Source organism: Peromyscus eremicus, chromosome 2 (genome assembly GCF_949786415.1).
Source record: "Peromyscus eremicus chromosome 2, PerEre_H2_v1, whole genome shotgun sequence".
Classification (NCBI taxonomy): Eukaryota; Metazoa; Chordata; class Mammalia; order Rodentia; family Cricetidae; genus Peromyscus; species Peromyscus eremicus.
In genome coordinates, this window is record NC_081417.1 from 50,586,594 (window position 1) to 50,604,937 (window position 18,344).

At 38.8% G+C, this 18,344-nt stretch overlaps 1 protein-coding gene across 1 annotated transcript in view; it reads left to right on the forward strand.

The window, feature by feature from the left end:
* Window positions 1-5,587: 5,587 nt before the first annotated feature.
* The window catches only part of Epha7 (EPH receptor A7), a 152,828-nt gene continuing 140,071 nt past the window's right edge, over window positions 5,588-18,344 (forward strand). The window contains exons 1-3 of the mRNA XM_059254071.1: window positions 5,588-5,882; window positions 9,803-9,867; window positions 13,304-13,973. Coding sequence (XP_059110054.1) covers window positions 5,786-5,882; window positions 9,803-9,867; window positions 13,304-13,973 — 832 coding nt within the window. The 5' untranslated portion in view covers window positions 5,588-5,785. The remainder of the gene's footprint in view (window positions 5,883-9,802; window positions 9,868-13,303; window positions 13,974-18,344) is intronic.

Sequence of the window (18,344 nt, forward strand, 5' to 3'; positions counted from 1 at the left end):
TGATAAATACAATTAATAACTATATGAAAATGCATTAACAATTTTTACCCTTTGACTTTTTTCAGTATGAACACATTTTACAAGTTCATCATTGTTGTATTCATGAGCTTGCTGTTAATACACTAGGGTATTCATGTTTAAAAATATGTATGATTGCCAGTTTTGTTTTATAAAGACTTCTGAAGTGTTTTGTCTGTCATGTTTTGTTTGCCAAATAAATGAAGAAAAGGAAGACTAAAAAAAAAAGCTTGAAAAAATAGTACAAGAAACAAAGCAAATAATGGATTAGCAATAATAATAATAATAATAATAATAATAATAATAATAAATTAGTAATACTAAGAACAGTCATTTTTGTTATATTATGGTAACTATAGAATGAAGTTCCAAAATCTGAGGGATATCATTTTTCAGGCCTCTGGTCTCTGGCAACAAAGGACACCTTTAAATGTGGAAAAGAGGAACAGACTAGTTGCTAGGTTCTGAGGCCTTGAGTCCAAGATTCAGGCCTTTAGCCAACACAATTTAAGCTTAGTCCTTTTTTTTCCTTTGCCATGAATACCTTTCTCAGGTATTTGGGATCATTTCAGTCTCAACCAGACAATTCTGATCTTCTTAAACTTTGAACACTTTGAAATTCAAGTGAATTTGGGTCAGTGTCCCCTCCTTCCAGGAAGGTTGCTTTGTCTTAATACAAATGTGACCATTTCCTTCCCAAAGGACGAACACACACCAAGTCAATGAAAACAGTGAGGCACAACCTTCTGCAGAAAGTAGAATTGTTCAGAGGAGATCATGCCAATGAGTTTTCAAATGTGCAACTAGGGGGCACCATGGATGCACTTCATGCTTCATAACAGAAACTTTTCTGCACTAAGATGCCATGTGGATTTCCCTTATTATTTAAACCTCTTAACAGAACCCTTTAAGATTAGCCAGACATTCTTGAAAATTCCAGTAGTAGTATTAAATGTGGAATATGGCTAGGATGAGAAGAAGTCTCTGATATATTCTTCAAGTTTGAGCTGTGGGATCCTTAAAAATTGAGGATCTGTTGAGGGGTACATGCCCAGAACACCCTTTCTGGGGAGAAAGGGGGCTCTATATCTCAGGCAAAAGATTTACGGATAACTAGGTAAAAAGTAAGGAAGAGAAATACTACAATGAGAACGATCTGAGGATCAAATTCTTAATGAGGTTTACTTTTAAAAATCATTGAGAGATTTTTCTGAAACATATTTTACCTTTTAAGATTCCTTTTTGAGCCTGTGCAGTTAACTTGGCCTCTGCAAAATGAAGTTGATTACATCACAATATTTTTTTGTGAAGGACTTTGGTAGGTGGATGTAAATATAGAGAGGGAACCTAAGTGTATCAATAGTGTTATATTCACATTATACATATATACACACTTGTATTTCATAATTTGTTAATTCTTAGTGTGAAATTGATTGGCCAGGACACCCAGAGGACCTGATGCCCCCTGGTGGTCACTGCATTATCACTGCTCTCCTTGACAGCTAAGTATCATCTGGATAAAGACATAACAAATTTTAAGATGGGAAACCATGGAAGTGTGGAGAAGTATTTCACACAATTTCATCTATGTCTTCATATCCACACTGGTGATTTGTAGAAAAAAATGGGTGTGAATACTGGATAGGAAGAACCTCCTCAGGCAAAATTACTTTAGAAAAAAAAACTTATTCTTAAGAATACTAACCACATGTAAAGTGATTTTGGGTAATGTGTGACACATTTTTCTTCCAATAACCAGTTCTCTTGATATTACTCAAACAGTGGTACTTTTAAAAACACTTGAATATTTTTATCAGGGCATTTCAATGACACCTCAGCAATACTCCAGTTATCTCTCACTAGCTAATCCATATTAAATTAACTCAATGATTGCAGGTGAAACATTATGATTGTGATTTTTTTGAATTTCGCCATTTATCTGATACCCCAAATGGATACAGTTTCATAAAGATGCAAAGCATATTCTTGGGTTTTTGCTTGCTAAGTCTGGTGCTAAGGTGACAAGATGAAATAATTTTCTGTGTTTTATGTTTACATTAGACGGCAAAGAAATGTTTTGCATACAGTACATAAGTCATGCCGATGTAAATATATAAGTGATTTTCCTAGGCAGTGGAAAAATGGTTACATTTGGATTGAAACCACAATTTGAAAACTTGGTTTTCACTATCTACTAACCTAGATACAGTGTTTTTTTTTTTTTTTTTCTTAATGATTTTCTTCTACAGAGTACCTTTTCCAATAGTCCCTTTTCTTTGATGAATTTGCATTTGGAACAGTAAGTGAGACAGAGGTGGGTCCAGAGGCAGCTCAGTGATGCCTTGTTGGTGGTCAGTATTCAGTTTGACAGCCAAGGCACAGTATGGTACTGAGCTCTCCAGCTGTTCTCCTGCCTCTACAGATGCAGTAACTAGACATGCACACAGGAACACACAGAGCCACTTTTGCGATTAGAAAATGCATAAACCTTACTCTCTGAAGTTATTACAGTTTACTCTTAAGTATTTTTCTTCTTAAAACCCAAAGCTATCTCACGGAGGTAAAATACTAAGGTGAATATTAGTATTGTGGAAAGCTAAAAGAAAATAACAGCTGCCTCTCTCACTTAGCAATATATGACTTAAATTGGCATTAATTTTCATGTATGTATGATTATGAGTGATTACTAGTAAATTGTTAGAGAAATGATACAAAGTGAATAAAACTTCCCTATGTCTTTGTATATGAAGACAGGCATTTTTCATCTTTTAATTCTGCCTTTATTAGTAGATGTTTCAAAACAGAAGATATTTAAAAATAAGGTTTTAGTATTCATCCCTATGTATTTAAAATTTACAACTTAAATAGGTTATTTTATCAAGAACAATGCATAATGAGTAAATAAAAACAACAAAGTTTCCAATATTTCTGCTTTTGGTCAAACATATTGGTTTTATATATCATTTGGTACTGCTAAAGAAAATGAGCTAATTTCTAATTCACTTTCTATATGTACAACATTACTTCCTAAAAATTGTTCAAGAAATAATATTCATAAAGCATACCTATCTGACTAAAATTAAGTATTTTCCACAAGCTGCGAGAAAATTTATTATTATATTATTTTAAAACATGGAAGCTTCTGTTACTGTTTAATTTCAGTAGCTTTACATGGAGGTAGACTTATACATGCTCTACTACTTATAAAATATATTCTAATATGAATTCAAGTATTAAGACATGCTATAAAACATTATACATTGAACATGTCCTGACTTCCTTATCAGTACACTTACATACCACTGGGTTGGTGAGCCTAGAAATAAACATCTTTGTGTTGACCTGCAGGGAGAATGTCACTAGCTTGGAGCAAGAGCAGTTAACCTGAAACTTTCATCTCCAAAAATAAGGGTGTGACTCCTAAGTGTGCCTGTGTCTGATGGGCAGAGGGGCACACTCACAGCAGGCTCCACACTACTTGCACTCCCCTGAGGAAACATGTTCCTTCTGCAGCTTTCTGGTTTAATTAGGAAGGGTTTGTATTCCTATCACTGAGTAGAAGTCACTCAATAGATGAAAGGGATATTTTAAATTGTCAAGGCTATCTTGGGGACACTCTAGGAGGATGAGACCTTAGGGAAATTGTTGAAATCTTGGAAATTTTATTTTGACTATTAGAAATTGTTCAACATTTATGAGCTTGTGATTCTGTGAGTTTTAAAGCTTAAGTGTGGAGATTTATATTTTTAATACTGAATTTGAGCTTCCAACTTTTACCCTGATTGCGTCTGCCTGGCTAAATAAGGCTTCATCTTCTCTGTAACCAGTGTGCTTTGCCTAGATTGTTTTGTCTCCTTCCAAGATTAATCTATTAAGCATTTTACATTTTCTATGCATCTTTAAAGGGCACTTAAGATGCTTTTAAGCATAATTTCTAAAATATTTAATAGACCTAATGGCTAGCAATATGTAACATTTAATAAATAAACTACAGAAGTAAAGTGGTTGGAAAAGAAGGAAAGTTCATTTCTGTCTTCGGCATAATTATATCAGGCAAGAAAAAAAGCGGAAAAAAACCCCATAAAAACAAAAGAAAAGTGTCTGGGGGCTGTTGTCTCTTAGAAGTCCCTGCACACACACCAGAGGACCCAGTGCACATTTCCAGAGGTCAACTAGGAAGTCTTAAGTCTGAGGTCAAACTTTTTCTCCATCAGGGGATTTTTTTTTCTTAAGAAATATTGAACAATAATAAAAAATGTTCATCTTAAATATGTGACCTATCTACTTAACGTGACCCCTGAAATAGATGATTTGGCCACTACGTTTTTAGGTTCTTCATTTTACAATGTCACCCACCTTTTGCTTGCAAAGTGTGCAACACTGCCTAATGGAAAACAGATTTCCCCATGCACTTATCCTTGCAGCTCGGGTTGGATGAATTCAAGTGGAAATGTTGGTTACATTTTTAGTCTTAGCTTCCCTTAGAACGATAATTACGGAATAATTATGGACTAACTACAGAAAATAGTAAATGTTTGTCCAAGTAGAAGGAATGGTTTTGTGAATTTAGTACCTGGCGGCTTTCTCTAAAACTCAATGTTATTTACACAGAGGAATGGGAAACGATTGGAGCGGGGCAATCTATGCAAGACCCCAGAAAATGAGAAGCCTATAAGAAAAACGGCAGGGAACGTTTTTCTAAGGTCCCATTTGCCGAAGAAAGTAACTGAAGATAGGGCTAGGGAAGAGGCAAGCATAAAACAAAAGACTTCCTTTCTCCAACCCCTCTTTCAGTGTTTCTTTTGTCATAGGTTCTTGCAAACTCTGGCAAAAATGGTTTGGAAGAAGAAAACACTTTTGGTTAATTTTCTTCTTCCAGAGATTGAGGGGAGTGGTAGCCAAAAATATCTCCTGAGTTGTAGAACAGAAGTTGAAACTTTTCAAAAAAGAAAATAAATAAAAGAAAAGAAAGAAAGAGGCAAAAAAAAAAAAAACAACAACAAAAAAAAACCCACAGTGTTATACAACCCGCAAAGATTGCTAACAAAAAAGTAACAGCCACTCTAAAAGCATAGGCTCAGTTTCACTGTCCCGGTCGGGGTCGGTGATTGGTAGGTAGGTGAGGAAAGGCTTGTTTCGCTTCTGCCTTCTAGAAGACGTGAGCCGCACTGCTACATACAAGAGTGTAAGTCGGGAGAGTTATTCTCGGGTTTATCCAGCTCAGTGAAGCTGCAGTAGCTAAAAGCCAAGTGCTCCGAGCTGCACGCCGCTGGCCTAACGCTACCCGTCGCCGCTTTCCCAGCAACCGAACTGGGAGGGAATCCTGGACTCGCAACCCGACTCCGCTCGGCGCTGATTGGCTCCCGCTCAGGACCCCGCCTCCGAGGTAGAGGCGGCCACTTCGTAGGGACCCGCCCCCCGGCCCTGGGAATCGCCGCCTGGCAGGCGGGCTGCGTCTGCCACTCAGTTGGAGTGGCAGAGGCTCTCGGCTCCGAGCCCCGCCCCCTCCCCCCTAATTGATATTATTGGAGTGTGGAGCAAGCGGCCGGTCTGCAGTCGGAGACTTGCAGGCAGCAAACACGGTGCGAACGAACCGGAGGGGGGAGAGAAATCAAACAGCTAAGCGTGGAGCAGCCGGCCTGGGACCCAGAAGGGAGATCGATGCGAGGAGCGCAATAATAACAACAATAATAACCCACTTCGGAGCAAACAGCATCTAAAGAGCTGCGACCCAACTGCAGCCTAAAATCAAACCTGCTCATGCACCATGGTTTTTCAAACTCGGTACCCTTCGTGGATTATTTTGTGCTACATCTGGCTGCTCAGCTTTGCACACACGGGGGAGGCGCAGGCTGCGAAGGAAGGTAAGGCCAGAGGAAAGCAAAGTTTGTTCTGACTTATTTATTTCGCTGTCTACCTGCACGAGCCGACGGGTCCGCGGCGCTGCCGGCCGCGCCTCCGGCGCCGGGCGACCCTCCCCCGACCCCCGCCCCCTCCCCGCCGGCGGCTCGGAGCGACCAGCGGCGACCAGTCGGGACTAGTCGGGCCCTGAGCTCCCGGGGTGGTCGGGGACCGGCGCGCGCTCTGCAGCCGGGGCAGCCCGGGGGTCCGGGTTGGCGAGGCTGGAGGGGCGAGCTGGTTGGTTCTCTTGCATCCGGCAGCTCCGGTCTTCCGCTCCAGCCGCCGCGCCTGGCCATTCTTTCGCGGCGATCGGCCTTTCGCGGGCGCCTCGGTCAGAGTTGGTTCGAAAGCTGGGGGAGTGCAAGCCCACGTCGCCCCCAGCTTTCCCGGAGGGGCCGAGACTTCCGAGGCTGCGAGCGCACCGGCTCCTGCCGACTCGCTCACTGCGGCGGCGGCGGCGGCGGCGGCGGCGCGGGCCTGTGGTGGGCGCTCGGCTGCCGCGCGAAACAATGCGGCCGCGAGGGGAGGCAGCACGCGCGGGGGCCCGGGCTCGACCTGCCGCCGGGAGGGCTGGCCGCAGCCGGCAGCCTGCCATGAGAGGCCACTGAGTGAGAAGTCTCCAGTCACTTGGCCCAGGTCCGGTACTCCGAGAATCCGAAGGGCCAGCCTTGGCGAAAGCCCTGGCCTCCGGGGACCAGTTTTGGTACGGGAGGGGAGGTTTCTTTTGACCACAGGATACGCCTGTACGTGGATATTTTTTTCCCTGCATCTCCTTTGAACCACTGGCAAAAGGTAAAATACCTTTCGGTGCCTGTAGTTGGAGCTGGGGAAAAATAAATCCTGTCAAAGGAAGTGTTTTGCTGCTAAGCGGTGTCACAATACCGGTACCCGATCTGACTACCTGCGTATTTAATGTTGATTTTCAGATACTTTAGGAGCCTGTTCAGAGCTGTAAAGGGAGAGAGATCTGTTAGATTTAGGTCATGGTAGTACTAAAGGGAGGGAGCGTATTGGTCTTCGCTTCTTCTATTTCTAAAACTTAGGATTTCACGGAGCTTTTCTTTATTCTCTTCGCCCACCCTTCTCTGTCCATTCAACATCCCCAACCCGGTGCAGTATCCTACTTTGGAACAGACTGACCTTCTGACCTCACTTTGCACATCTGCAATCTGTGTTGACGCTGAATCCATTCAGAGAAAAACGTGTCTCTGAGCTGATGGTTGTGTCTGCAGGTGGACCTGCGTCTGCTAGAGACACCCACCCACCCACCAAACACACATTTCGAGCCTCTTGACTTTGGCGATCAGAAAGAGTCACCCTGCCACCTTGTCCCGATTCCTCTGGAATAGCGGGATCTAAGGAAAAGTTTGCCCCGCACAGCGAAGCGCCGCGCGCGAGCTCTGGCAGACTCCAGCAGGAGTTTGAGCTATAAATAACTGCATCACTAGGGGGAGAGGTGCTTGCAGCCAGCAGGCCTCGCTCGCTCTCCTCCTCCGGTGCTACGTGGAGAGGGTTCTGATGCTCCAAGCCCGAGTTCTTTAGATGCAGAGGAGATGTTTAAGAGGCAGGTGGAGGGGAACGCGCCCATCTTCTCGGTGGCGACGCTCGGGGCGCTCAGGCGCAATCAGGCGATGGCGTTCCCGGAGCGCTGCTACCCGGAGGTGGCCCGCGGCATCGCGGCACCTAAGGCGCACGGCCAGCAGCGCCGCGAGCAGGTGCGCGGCTTCTAGGGCGGCTGGGGTGGGGGCCGGCCGCCCGAGTCCCCTTCCCCGCTTTCCTAACGCCGGCAGGAGTGGCTGGGGAGAGCAGAGCTAATTGCGGCGGCTGCTTTTCCTCCGACAGTACAACCGCCGCCGCGCCCTCAGAGGAGGCGCTTCCCGAAAGCCGGTCTGTTCCTCACGACTCGTGCCCGAGCTGGGCGCCACCGGCTCCCTGGAGTCCCGGGTCTGGAAGTGTAATGGACGCTAGGTTGGCGGGCGCGGCCGTCTGGCTGCCCCGCCCCGCCCCGCCCCGCCCCGATGCTCGCTCCGGCAGCCCTGGAGCCGAGCGGCTGGCCGCAGAGCCTCAGCCTCCGACCCCTGGTAGCGGCCAGCTGCCCTGTGCCTTCCCCCGGAGCGGGGCGAGGCAGACTCGGTGTCGTGAGCCCAGAGGGAAGAAGCACGCGGGGGCGATTGCGTTCAACACCCCAGAGCCGCCGAATGAATCACCGGCTCGGTGGCCACCTTCCACGGCTTCTTGATTTGCTAATTTCGCTGCTAACTTGCTGGCCACCAAGTAGCCCAGGGGTAAAGGCGCAGCAGAAAAGGGTAATTGCAGTGTTTATTTCATTCTTAAAATCAACCCCAAAGGGTCACGTAGGCTTAAAATCCACTGGGTGTTGTCAGTAGAGAAGCGCCCTCCCCCACAATAAATTCCAAAAGAGAGTTATGTGGCTTCAGTTTGTTTCTTTGGGCTTGCTTCGTCGCTTCGTCAGGATTTAAAATAAATAAATAAATAAATAAATAAGCCTTTAACAATTACTTTTCTTGTAATTAAGCCAAAGACTTACTGGTACTCCAAGTTAAAACATAAATTGAAATTTTACAAGTGGCGTGTGTTTTTAATTGAAAGGGAGTCAATTTTTACCCCTGACAATCTTAAACGTAAAACACTAAAACCAAGCAATGCAACCTCATGTCTTTGTACTTACCTGTTTCCAGTTACTGGGGATAACTGAGTTCTGTAAAGGAACTGAGCGTATAGTCAATTGTTTGCTCTCTTAACATTAAAGACACTGTTTTCTTTACCTTTCAAAACACACACCTTTTAAAACTAGAATCTGAAAATGATGTTAAGAAGTTTATGTGAGTACATATTTTCAAGTCAAAATGTGAACATTTTCCTCAGGTTGATATTAAGCATATGTAAAGAATATTCACAATGACTTCTGGACCAATAGACCATTTGTCAAAATGCTTTAGGGTCAGGTATATTGTTTTAAAGCACCAGAGCTTTGTGACTGTAAAACCAGTTTGATCAGTAAGCATTTTATAAGAATAATTATCTTAAAGCAACAACATCTCCAGTTGAAAGGATAATGTGTCATAAAAGATACCATTTTAATGAATTTTTACATTAATACTAATAATACTTTAATCACACTTTTCATAAATATTAATTATGCTTTTTGATAGTCTAAAGATGGAATACAATTGTTTGTAGAAGTCAGTTTAGAGTTTAAGCCGTTTAGAGAATAGCTACAATGTTGAAATGTTTCCAGTTTAAAAAAAAAAAAACATAGGGAAGCTGAGGCTCGACTAGCTTAAAAGCACAAGTTACAGATAACAGGGACTTGTTTCTCATGGTAACATTGTTTAACGTGGATTTAGCTTTCTAAATTCACTTTGGGAGAAGGCAAAGTGCTCTGAGTTCTTTCTTCTTTAAACATTAGACTCCAATCGTCAAGAGATGTTAGAAAATATTGCTGGCAGAATATTAAAAAGTAGAGGTTGGCTGAAAAGTAGTGAGGAATTCTGTGTTATTATGTTCACGTCGGTATATGTTGTGAAATGTGGAGAACTTACTGACTTCCATTGTATGTTATTATTGTACAATCACTTTATCTGATTTTAGCTTTTTACGCCCACTTTCATGTTAATATTTCACTGAAAATTTATTTTTATATTTTATTTGAAAGATACAAAGTGCATGGATATTTTTAATATGTTCTGTCTTCCAGAAAGTGTAATATGCTTATACAATGTAGCTCTTCACTGCACCATTCATTTATATAAATGGGTTGTCATAAAGTAATAATTTCATAAAAATTAGATTTATCTTAAAATATTTAGAGATGTGTTTAAAATTTTCTTGTAACATTTGGAAATAAAACTTTCTTTTTCAGTACTATTACTGGACTCTAAAGCACAACAAACAGAATTGGAATGGATTTCCTCTCCACCCAGTGGGGTAGGTACATCTCTCATACCATATGATCATATCTGTTTAGAGTAAGAAACAAAAGCTTCCCCCTAGGAAAACGATTCACATTGCATACATTTAAAATGTTTAAAACTTCAATATATTGTTCAATGTTTTGTTTTCTCATGATATATTGAATTCTCAGAATATAGAAAGTATACTTAGAACTCTGGGAAATGGAAAAGAAAATAAACCAAACCCATGGTCTTTGAGTTCTTCTTGTGAGTGGCATCAGTCATGCCTGTGCATTCAGGTTATAAATGCTAACTAATTGCAGGGAACAATCTTTTCACAAACTCACTTAAGTCTCTGCAGTTGCCTTATGCTCCTGTGTAATAATCACTGGGTAGAAACTGTGTAATTCTTTAAAACAGTAGGAAACCTGTTTTCATCTTTTAAAAATAGTTCTAACATTGCCCAAAGTAGACTCCAGAGGGTAACTGAAACTGTAGGACAATATTGAGACATAAGATTTGCTGTAAAATGTTAGATTCTTAACATTTGTGTTGTGCTATCTGCTGTTAGTGATCAAAAGTGATGACAGAAATATATCCATTTTACAGCAAAATTCAGCTGCAGTAAATATGACTGAATAGTAATTAAGACTGTCCTAGTCTGAGTAGAACCTTAAATATTTTCTTTTCTTTTGTTTTTACTTTTTTCATATATTCAGAAAGGAATATTACTCAAATTTAGTTTGATATCATCTGTATGTGTCATTTCTGATGGTGAGATAGGACAAAATTTTATTTCTGATAAAGTAAGTAGACTCTGAGAAAGGAAAAACAATACATTGTAACTTAAATTTATCTTTAATGCATGAAGAAATGGGGGTTAAAGGGGCATTAAATATCAATGAAGATATAAACACTTTCAACTGATTTTACAATAAGAAGGAAAGTGCAGGAACAAAATCATAGACTCCACATAGCATGAGCAGAAGTCACTGAGAGAACTTCTCATTTAATAATAAAATGAGACATTTTAAGCATGTTTGAAGTATTCAGAGTTTTCGTTAAATTAAAATTTCAGAAATTTTCTCTGAGATCATATGGTAGTTATCTTTATTGGCCATAGAAATTCTGTGAAAGTGACAAATCATTTATAAATTTAATCTGAAAGTCCACTGAATTTGTGGTATTTCCTTGTATGTGAAATTGTTTCCATTAGAAAATGTACGTTGTAGAAAGATATTCATGGTTAAGATAAAAAAAAAAAAAAGGTCTTGCCAATGACAGATGCAACCCATTTTCTACTATCCATCAATTAAAATAAATAGATACAGAAGATGGTTTTATCTCTGAGAAGAAGTAAACTGATAAATGACTGCAGTACTTCATCCATGTAATCCACAACATGATAAATTATGACTGTCAATGTTATCTTGGACTCAAATGGGCATTTCATCAGTCCAGAGAATCTCAAGTTAAAGTCTGAATATATATATATATATATATATATATATATATATATATATATATATGAATCAATAGTTAGTGTAAGAAAATATGTCCACAGCATTTTTTTTACATGACACAGACTTGCTCACATGGGTTTACATCGAGCAGTATTGTTGCTGAGCAATGGGAAAATATTTTATACCATTATAAAAATACTTTACAATATTTATAAAATTCATTGTCTGAATTGAGACATCTCTCCCAATAGTGTCATTTGTGAAATGCTTTCAGTCTTAAAAAATGTGTAATATAAACAGTGACATAAATATCAAATAGTGAGACTATTTGCTTTCGTGGCTTTCTTGTAAAAGATCTATTTCATGGGTAACAAAATTTATTTCTCATATCTGGAATGACATAATTACCCTTAAAATTAAGTGTGTGATTTCTTCAGATTAGTCTTTCAGAATAATCAGCGTTGATTTCTCCAATCTGAAGTCTGGTCAGAAGGGCACATTTCGTTTTGCAGCTCTTGCTTTTTGGTAGACACCATAACTGTTTTCCCTTCCTTTTAATAACTTCAGTTCATTTAGGAGACAAAGATCTATTTACCAGTGGAGGATCTGAGATATTTGCCTTAGTACATACAAATAGAATATAAACAGCTAAGAAATAAATGAAAAATATATACAGTGTTATACAGTGAAAAAAATGTGTGCCAAGAAGCATACATGAAAATCAATTTTTTTGCTCTTTGAGGACATTTGGTAATATTAGGCTGGTATAATAAATTTGTAGTAAATACAATATGACTAATTCTTTCACAAGACATTTCTGAGTTGCAGTATTCTTCAATTCATCAGTTCTTTTAATTTTATAAGAATGATTTTAAAAATACATGCAGTAGTTTTAAATAAATTGATACTTTGATTAGATTTTACAAGTGAAAATCATTACCCAATGTATATTATCATATTTTCCCATCTACATTTTTGAATTAATAGTTTATCAGATGCTATAGGACTTACGATCTAAAGTAAACAATATTTTACATCTGGCATTTCTAATTGGGAAAGTCAGAATGAGTTGATGACAGTTTCATTATTAATGTATCATAATGTGAGTTGTGGAAAATTTCAATAATAGCAGGAGAGGACATAAAGAGCTGTTACTGAAGCCTTTAAAGCTGTTAGATATGCGGAACTTGTTTGCTATGAGCAATAAGTAATATACATGATCCACTCATCTCTGAATTTGTTGCTGATCTGTCTTCCCTTTTTGGTGAAGTAGTATAAATGAGTTCACTTGTACTACATATTATATCAGAAGATAAATGGGCATTTTAAAACAATTTATGCATAGCTTGCTAATTTGACATATATATTTGGTTGGCTACTTAAAACAATTTGTTTCTAAGGGTGAATTTTACTGTCAAAACTACTTGATAATTATATATGGCTTTATGTACAATTTTATATATGATGCTGGAAAAATAAGTAGCTCTATGAAATGTTTCTTTTTCAAAAGATTGCAAATTATTCCACATTGTAAATTTCAACACATTGTTTCATGTTTTTAACATTCCAGTATTTTTGGGATCTTGTTCCACATGTTTGTAGGCATCTTTGGGTTTAAGGATAAAACAAACACTTAAAATGTCAACTGAGTTATCAGGAGTTCTGACCGGCATCGATACACTTTGAGGGGTAATTTTAAGAATCATTAGCCTTAGCCTGTTAAAATTGCAGTCACATTAGAGACTACAGACTTACATATGAAAAGAGATGTTAGGACGCTCCCAGCAGATGTGAAACAATGAAGTGTTCATTGTATGTCCAAATACAAATGATACTCTGTTCCTAAAATGCTGCAGAGTGGGATTTTACCCTCTCTGACTTTCAGGAATCCATACTTGTGGTACTGTGCTTATTCTTCATATTATTGGGGAAATACATGTAATTTTTCATTTTTATTTTTGCTGAAAGACTAATGTACCCTCTCCCCCCTTTTTAAAAAACTTACAGTGGGAAGAAATTAGTGGTTTGGATGAGAACTACACTCCGATAAGAACATACCAGGTGTGCCAGGTCATGGAGCCCAACCAGAACAACTGGCTGCGGACTAACTGGATTTCTAAAGGCAACGCACAAAGGATTTTTGTAGAATTGAAATTCACCTTGAGGGATTGTAATAGTCTTCCCGGAGTGCTGGGAACGTGCAAGGAAACCTTTAATTTGTACTATTATGAAACAGACTACGACACCGGCAGGAATATAAGAGAAAACCTTTACGTAAAAATAGACACCATTGCTGCAGATGAAAGTTTTACACAAGGTGACCTTGGTGAAAGAAAGATGAAGCTGAACACTGAGGTGAGAGAGATTGGACCTTTGTCCAAAAAGGGATTCTATCTTGCCTTTCAGGATGTAGGGGCTTGCATAGCGTTGGTTTCTGTCAAAGTATACTACAAGAAGTGCTGGTCCATTATTGAGAACTTAGCTGTCTTTCCAGATACAGTGACTGGTTCAGAATTTTCCTCCTTAGTTGAGGTTCGTGGGACATGTGTCAGCAGTGCCGAGGAAGAGGCAGAAAATTCACCCAGGATGCATTGCAGTGCAGAAGGAGAGTGGTTAGTACCCATTGGAAAATGTATCTGCAAAGCAGGCTATCAGCAAAAAGGGGACACGTGTGAACGTAAGTAACATTTGTTATTTAAATCTGAAATTTTTAGTTCCCAGATACTTTAGACAATAATGAATATTCAAATAAGTAAATCTTGTATGCCAGTTACCAAGTTCATTTTATCTTAAAAGTCACTATCAAATAAAACTACTATGTATGGTGGTATTTTCACTAGTGATATGCAATAAATAGTGATGATGACAACAATTGTCAGTAAATTTTATTTTTCCCCGTTTAACACGTTTGCTAACCAGGAAGGAAGCAGTTGCACACTGGGCTGTGAGGTTTTTTTTTTTTTTTTTTTTTTTTTTTTTTTTTTTTTTTTTTTTTTTTTTGGTTTTTCGAGACAGGGTTTCTCTGTGTAGCTTTGCGCCTTTCCTGGAACTCACTTGGTAGCCCAGGCTGGCCTCGAACTCACAGAGATCCGCCTGGCTCTGCCTCCCGAGTGCTGGGATTAAAGGCGTGCGCCACCACCGCCCGGCTGCTGTGAGGTTTAAAAGGAGCAACCAGGCAAGTGGACTTCAGCCGGTGAAGACTGAGGGAATACCAGTAGGGATTCGAGGAGATAGGGTTCTTCCAGCTTCGAAGCCCTGATCCTCTGAGCTTTTAATGAGCGCAAAATAGAAGGAATAGGAGCTTACAAAGAGGAACCCTAGTAATGCTCAAGTATTAACAAATACAGCAGAGATATTTAAAATTATCATTCATAAGTAAGGGAAGTTTGATGCGAAATTACCATTTCACTTCATTTTTCTCTGTAGTTACTTTTCTCAATGGTGTCCTTCTTTTCTGGAGTAAAGAATAAAATGGGTATTCTTCTGATAAGTCATGCTGTAGTGGATCATATCTTGTAGAAGAGGTCTGAAGTAAAGTTTGAGTTATCACAATACAGCAATTGAATTGTTCATATTTGTTTTTGAACAACAATAGTGTATATTCTCAGGAATCCTTTTACTTCTAAAACTCAATTTTCTGTTAATTAGCATTATGTGATTAAATATTGGCCAATTTAAAAAATTTAAAATAGCAACATGTGTACCATCTTTTGCAATGTAGGTCCTGAAAAAATATACAAAGTTATATGACTTATGAACATTATTTTACAAAGCATAATATAGTCTGTAAAATGACTTTTATGTATTCCTTAAACTGCTAAAGTAGCAGCATAACTCCAATATTTACAATGACTAGTTAGGTTAAAGATAGCTCCAGCTAGTAATTGTTATAACTATCTGCATTGTCTGCTAGCTACTCTGGGTACTCACCCTTCTGTTTTCTATGTACCTGTTTACTGAGGTAGGTGGACTTGTCCTGTTTCACACAATGGAGAAGGGCGTCTGTGGAAAACAAATAGGTCACTTACTGTTACAGTAGTAATAATTGTGTTAGTCTAGATTCAGACTTCACATACTCGTATTCTTGGGCCCACATTTTTAACAACATTACTATAGTAATCTCCTTTACAAAGCACGTAGGATCCTAACAAATACAAATTTTCATTGTTGATCTTAATGTTTCCCACATAGTAGCAAGTTGTCCCATGTCCCATGTGAATTACATTCTTACTTTCCAATTTTATAGGAACATTTCAAGAATAAATGATAGTTTAAAAATACTTAGATATCCGAAATAAAGAGTTGTGGTCCACACCTTTCATTCCAGTGCTCTGGAGGCAGAGGTAGATGAATACTCAAGTTCAAGGACAGCCTGGTCTACATAGTGAGTTCCAGGCCAGGCAGAGCTCCCTGGTAAAACCCTGTCTCAACACAAACAGATAGACAGTCAAAACAAAATTTATATTTCTGATAATTCATTTAGTTACAGTATGATTCTTTGGCTTTAAAAAATGGCCATTCTAAATCAAGACCTGCTGTGAGTAGAAATTGCATACTGAGTTTCAAAGGAATAAAAGAAAACATACACAATTAGAAATTATCAATGTTCAACATAGTCTGAAATAATAATTTAAATTTAGGTGTGCTGGGTTAAATTTACCATTGCGTCAAACCTATACAGATGTTAAGTAAGGTGCAGTTGTGTATGTCTGTTGTTCAAGCCCTCTGAGGGCAGAGGCAGGAAGTGACGAGACTAAGTCCAGCTAAGTCTGCATCAGCACTCAAGGCTGTACAATGAGATACAGTGAGACCTTGGTTTTTTTAAAGAAAAAGAAAAAAAACCTAATGTTTATTTCTTTCCTTTTGATACAGCTAGGTGATATGTTAAAAACTTACATTTATGACTCACATTGTACTCTTACTGGACACACGTTTTGGATGATAAAGCTGAACTCTTTGTGTTTTTCAGCCGTGTTTGAAGAGCTAAATCCATGATGTGGATTACCAGGATGGATATAAAGTAGTCCTTCCCCAGCACTCAATTATTATCTGCACCGTAGATAACACTGTAAAGTGAACTCTGAGCAAACGAAAGGAGCTTCTGTAGGCTTAGGTCCCATTAGCAAACACGGCTTCCTCTTCTGCCCCTCCCATCCACTTTCCTCCTTCATGTAGTCAGTTAGAAAGTCTTTGGGATTCCATATATGCGAACTAGAACAATGATACAAAAATTTGCCATCCTCCCTTGGCAGAATGTGGTCTTCCTGGGGAAAGATAATCATTTGCCTAGTGAACTAATCAGATGAATGGCCATGTTCTTATCCAGGAGGAGTTAGCAACAGCTACCGGAAAGTAATGTTGAGTCCAGCTGTACCAGTTATTTAAATATTTGGACAGCAACAGTACAGTTTTTTTTCCCCTGTAAAATAAAAGCTAATGCTAATCACTGAATTGATGTGAGAGAAGAATTTCAGTTTGGCACGATTATAAATGGGAAAGAAGTAGCAAAGCCAGGAATGCATATGTACAAGGTCACAATTAATTTGTCTGATAGAAGACTAGGAAATAAGTTTAAAGGTTCTGTTCTTTTAAGAATTTAGATTTTTTTTTAAATGGAAGTTACAGGTACAATTTTTGTTTTTTGTTTTTGGTATAATTTAGCAGGATATATTTGAATTGTACATATTTATATGGAGAACTTAATACATATCTTTACCTGTAGTTAACAGGTATATTTTACCATGAGAAAAGGCCTCAGTTTTTTCCAAATGACCAAAATCATTCTGCTAAACATGGTACTATTATAAATAATTATTTTGGTTTTAAGAAATTAGTACAAAATTTGAAAACCAAAATTACTGTCACCTGTGAACTCCATGGTAGTACCTAAAACTAAAGTAAAACCCATCCGCCTTTATCCGCACAAAGTCCTGCCATGTCATAGGTGGAATTGCATTTTGACAGTAGGCATTCTTTCCATTCTAAAAGCATGAAGAAGGAAGATGCTTCTATATGGCCTTGTATTTGCCTCGTTGTAAATGAGTGACCTGTTGTTCAGGACAAAACTTTCTTAGGTTTTATGAATTGGTGACGTACTTGAGGAAGGAACTATGCTCATTTGCGAAAACACTCTGCTCCTTGGCAAGGTTCCAAGCGCATGGCTGTGAGGGTGCCTGATTCTGGATTTGATCCAGGCTTGCCTTTATAATATTCCTCCTGTTCCCTCTCAATGATCCTGTTAAGAGTTGGAAAACAAATCCAGTCCCGTATTGAGGAACACTGATGTCTTGAGAGGGGATGCTGGTATGTCCCTAGCCAAAAGTGACTGATTAGCCATTTAAAGCGCAGTTTATCTGGGGGCTGTCTAGTACATCATTGTGATGCTTATTCCAGGATAATGAGAAAAGTGAGTAACTGTACCAACTGATCACAATTTTTGTTAATTGATATAAGAGCTCGTTTCTTGACCTTGAAGAAAGTAATTCTGTTTCCAAAGCCACATGTTTCTTAAATCTATAAATACATGAAGAATTTCTCATAATTCTCTGAGTACATGAAGAAATTCTAATAATTAAATAATATAGTGTTTTAAAACAGACCTTTGCAGTTACTTTAAAATATATAATTCTGATTTCTTGTCAAATTTACCTTTTGAAAATTTGTCTTTAAGTTAGAACTTGAATGAAAACTAAGGAACTTTTTTTTCTAAGTAAAGAAGATAGTCATTTAAAAATTTAGATTATATTTTTTTACAATATATGTGGGAAGGTTAGTCAAATTATATCCTGAAATGTTTTTACATTTTTAATTTTTTGTATGACTTTGCTTCATGCACATGTGTTGCTGAGTTTCACCATAGATCACTGTAGGTAATTTGCATTAGATGTTAAAAAAATGATGGCCATTCCCTTTCTCATTTAATCATTTCAACTTTGCTAAGAAGCTGAATCTCTGAGATATTAAGTCAGAGAGGTTAGACGAGCGTGTTGGATCTTGATATTACTTTTGTCTTTCCTCAGCTATACTACTTACTTCTTTAAGGTCTGTT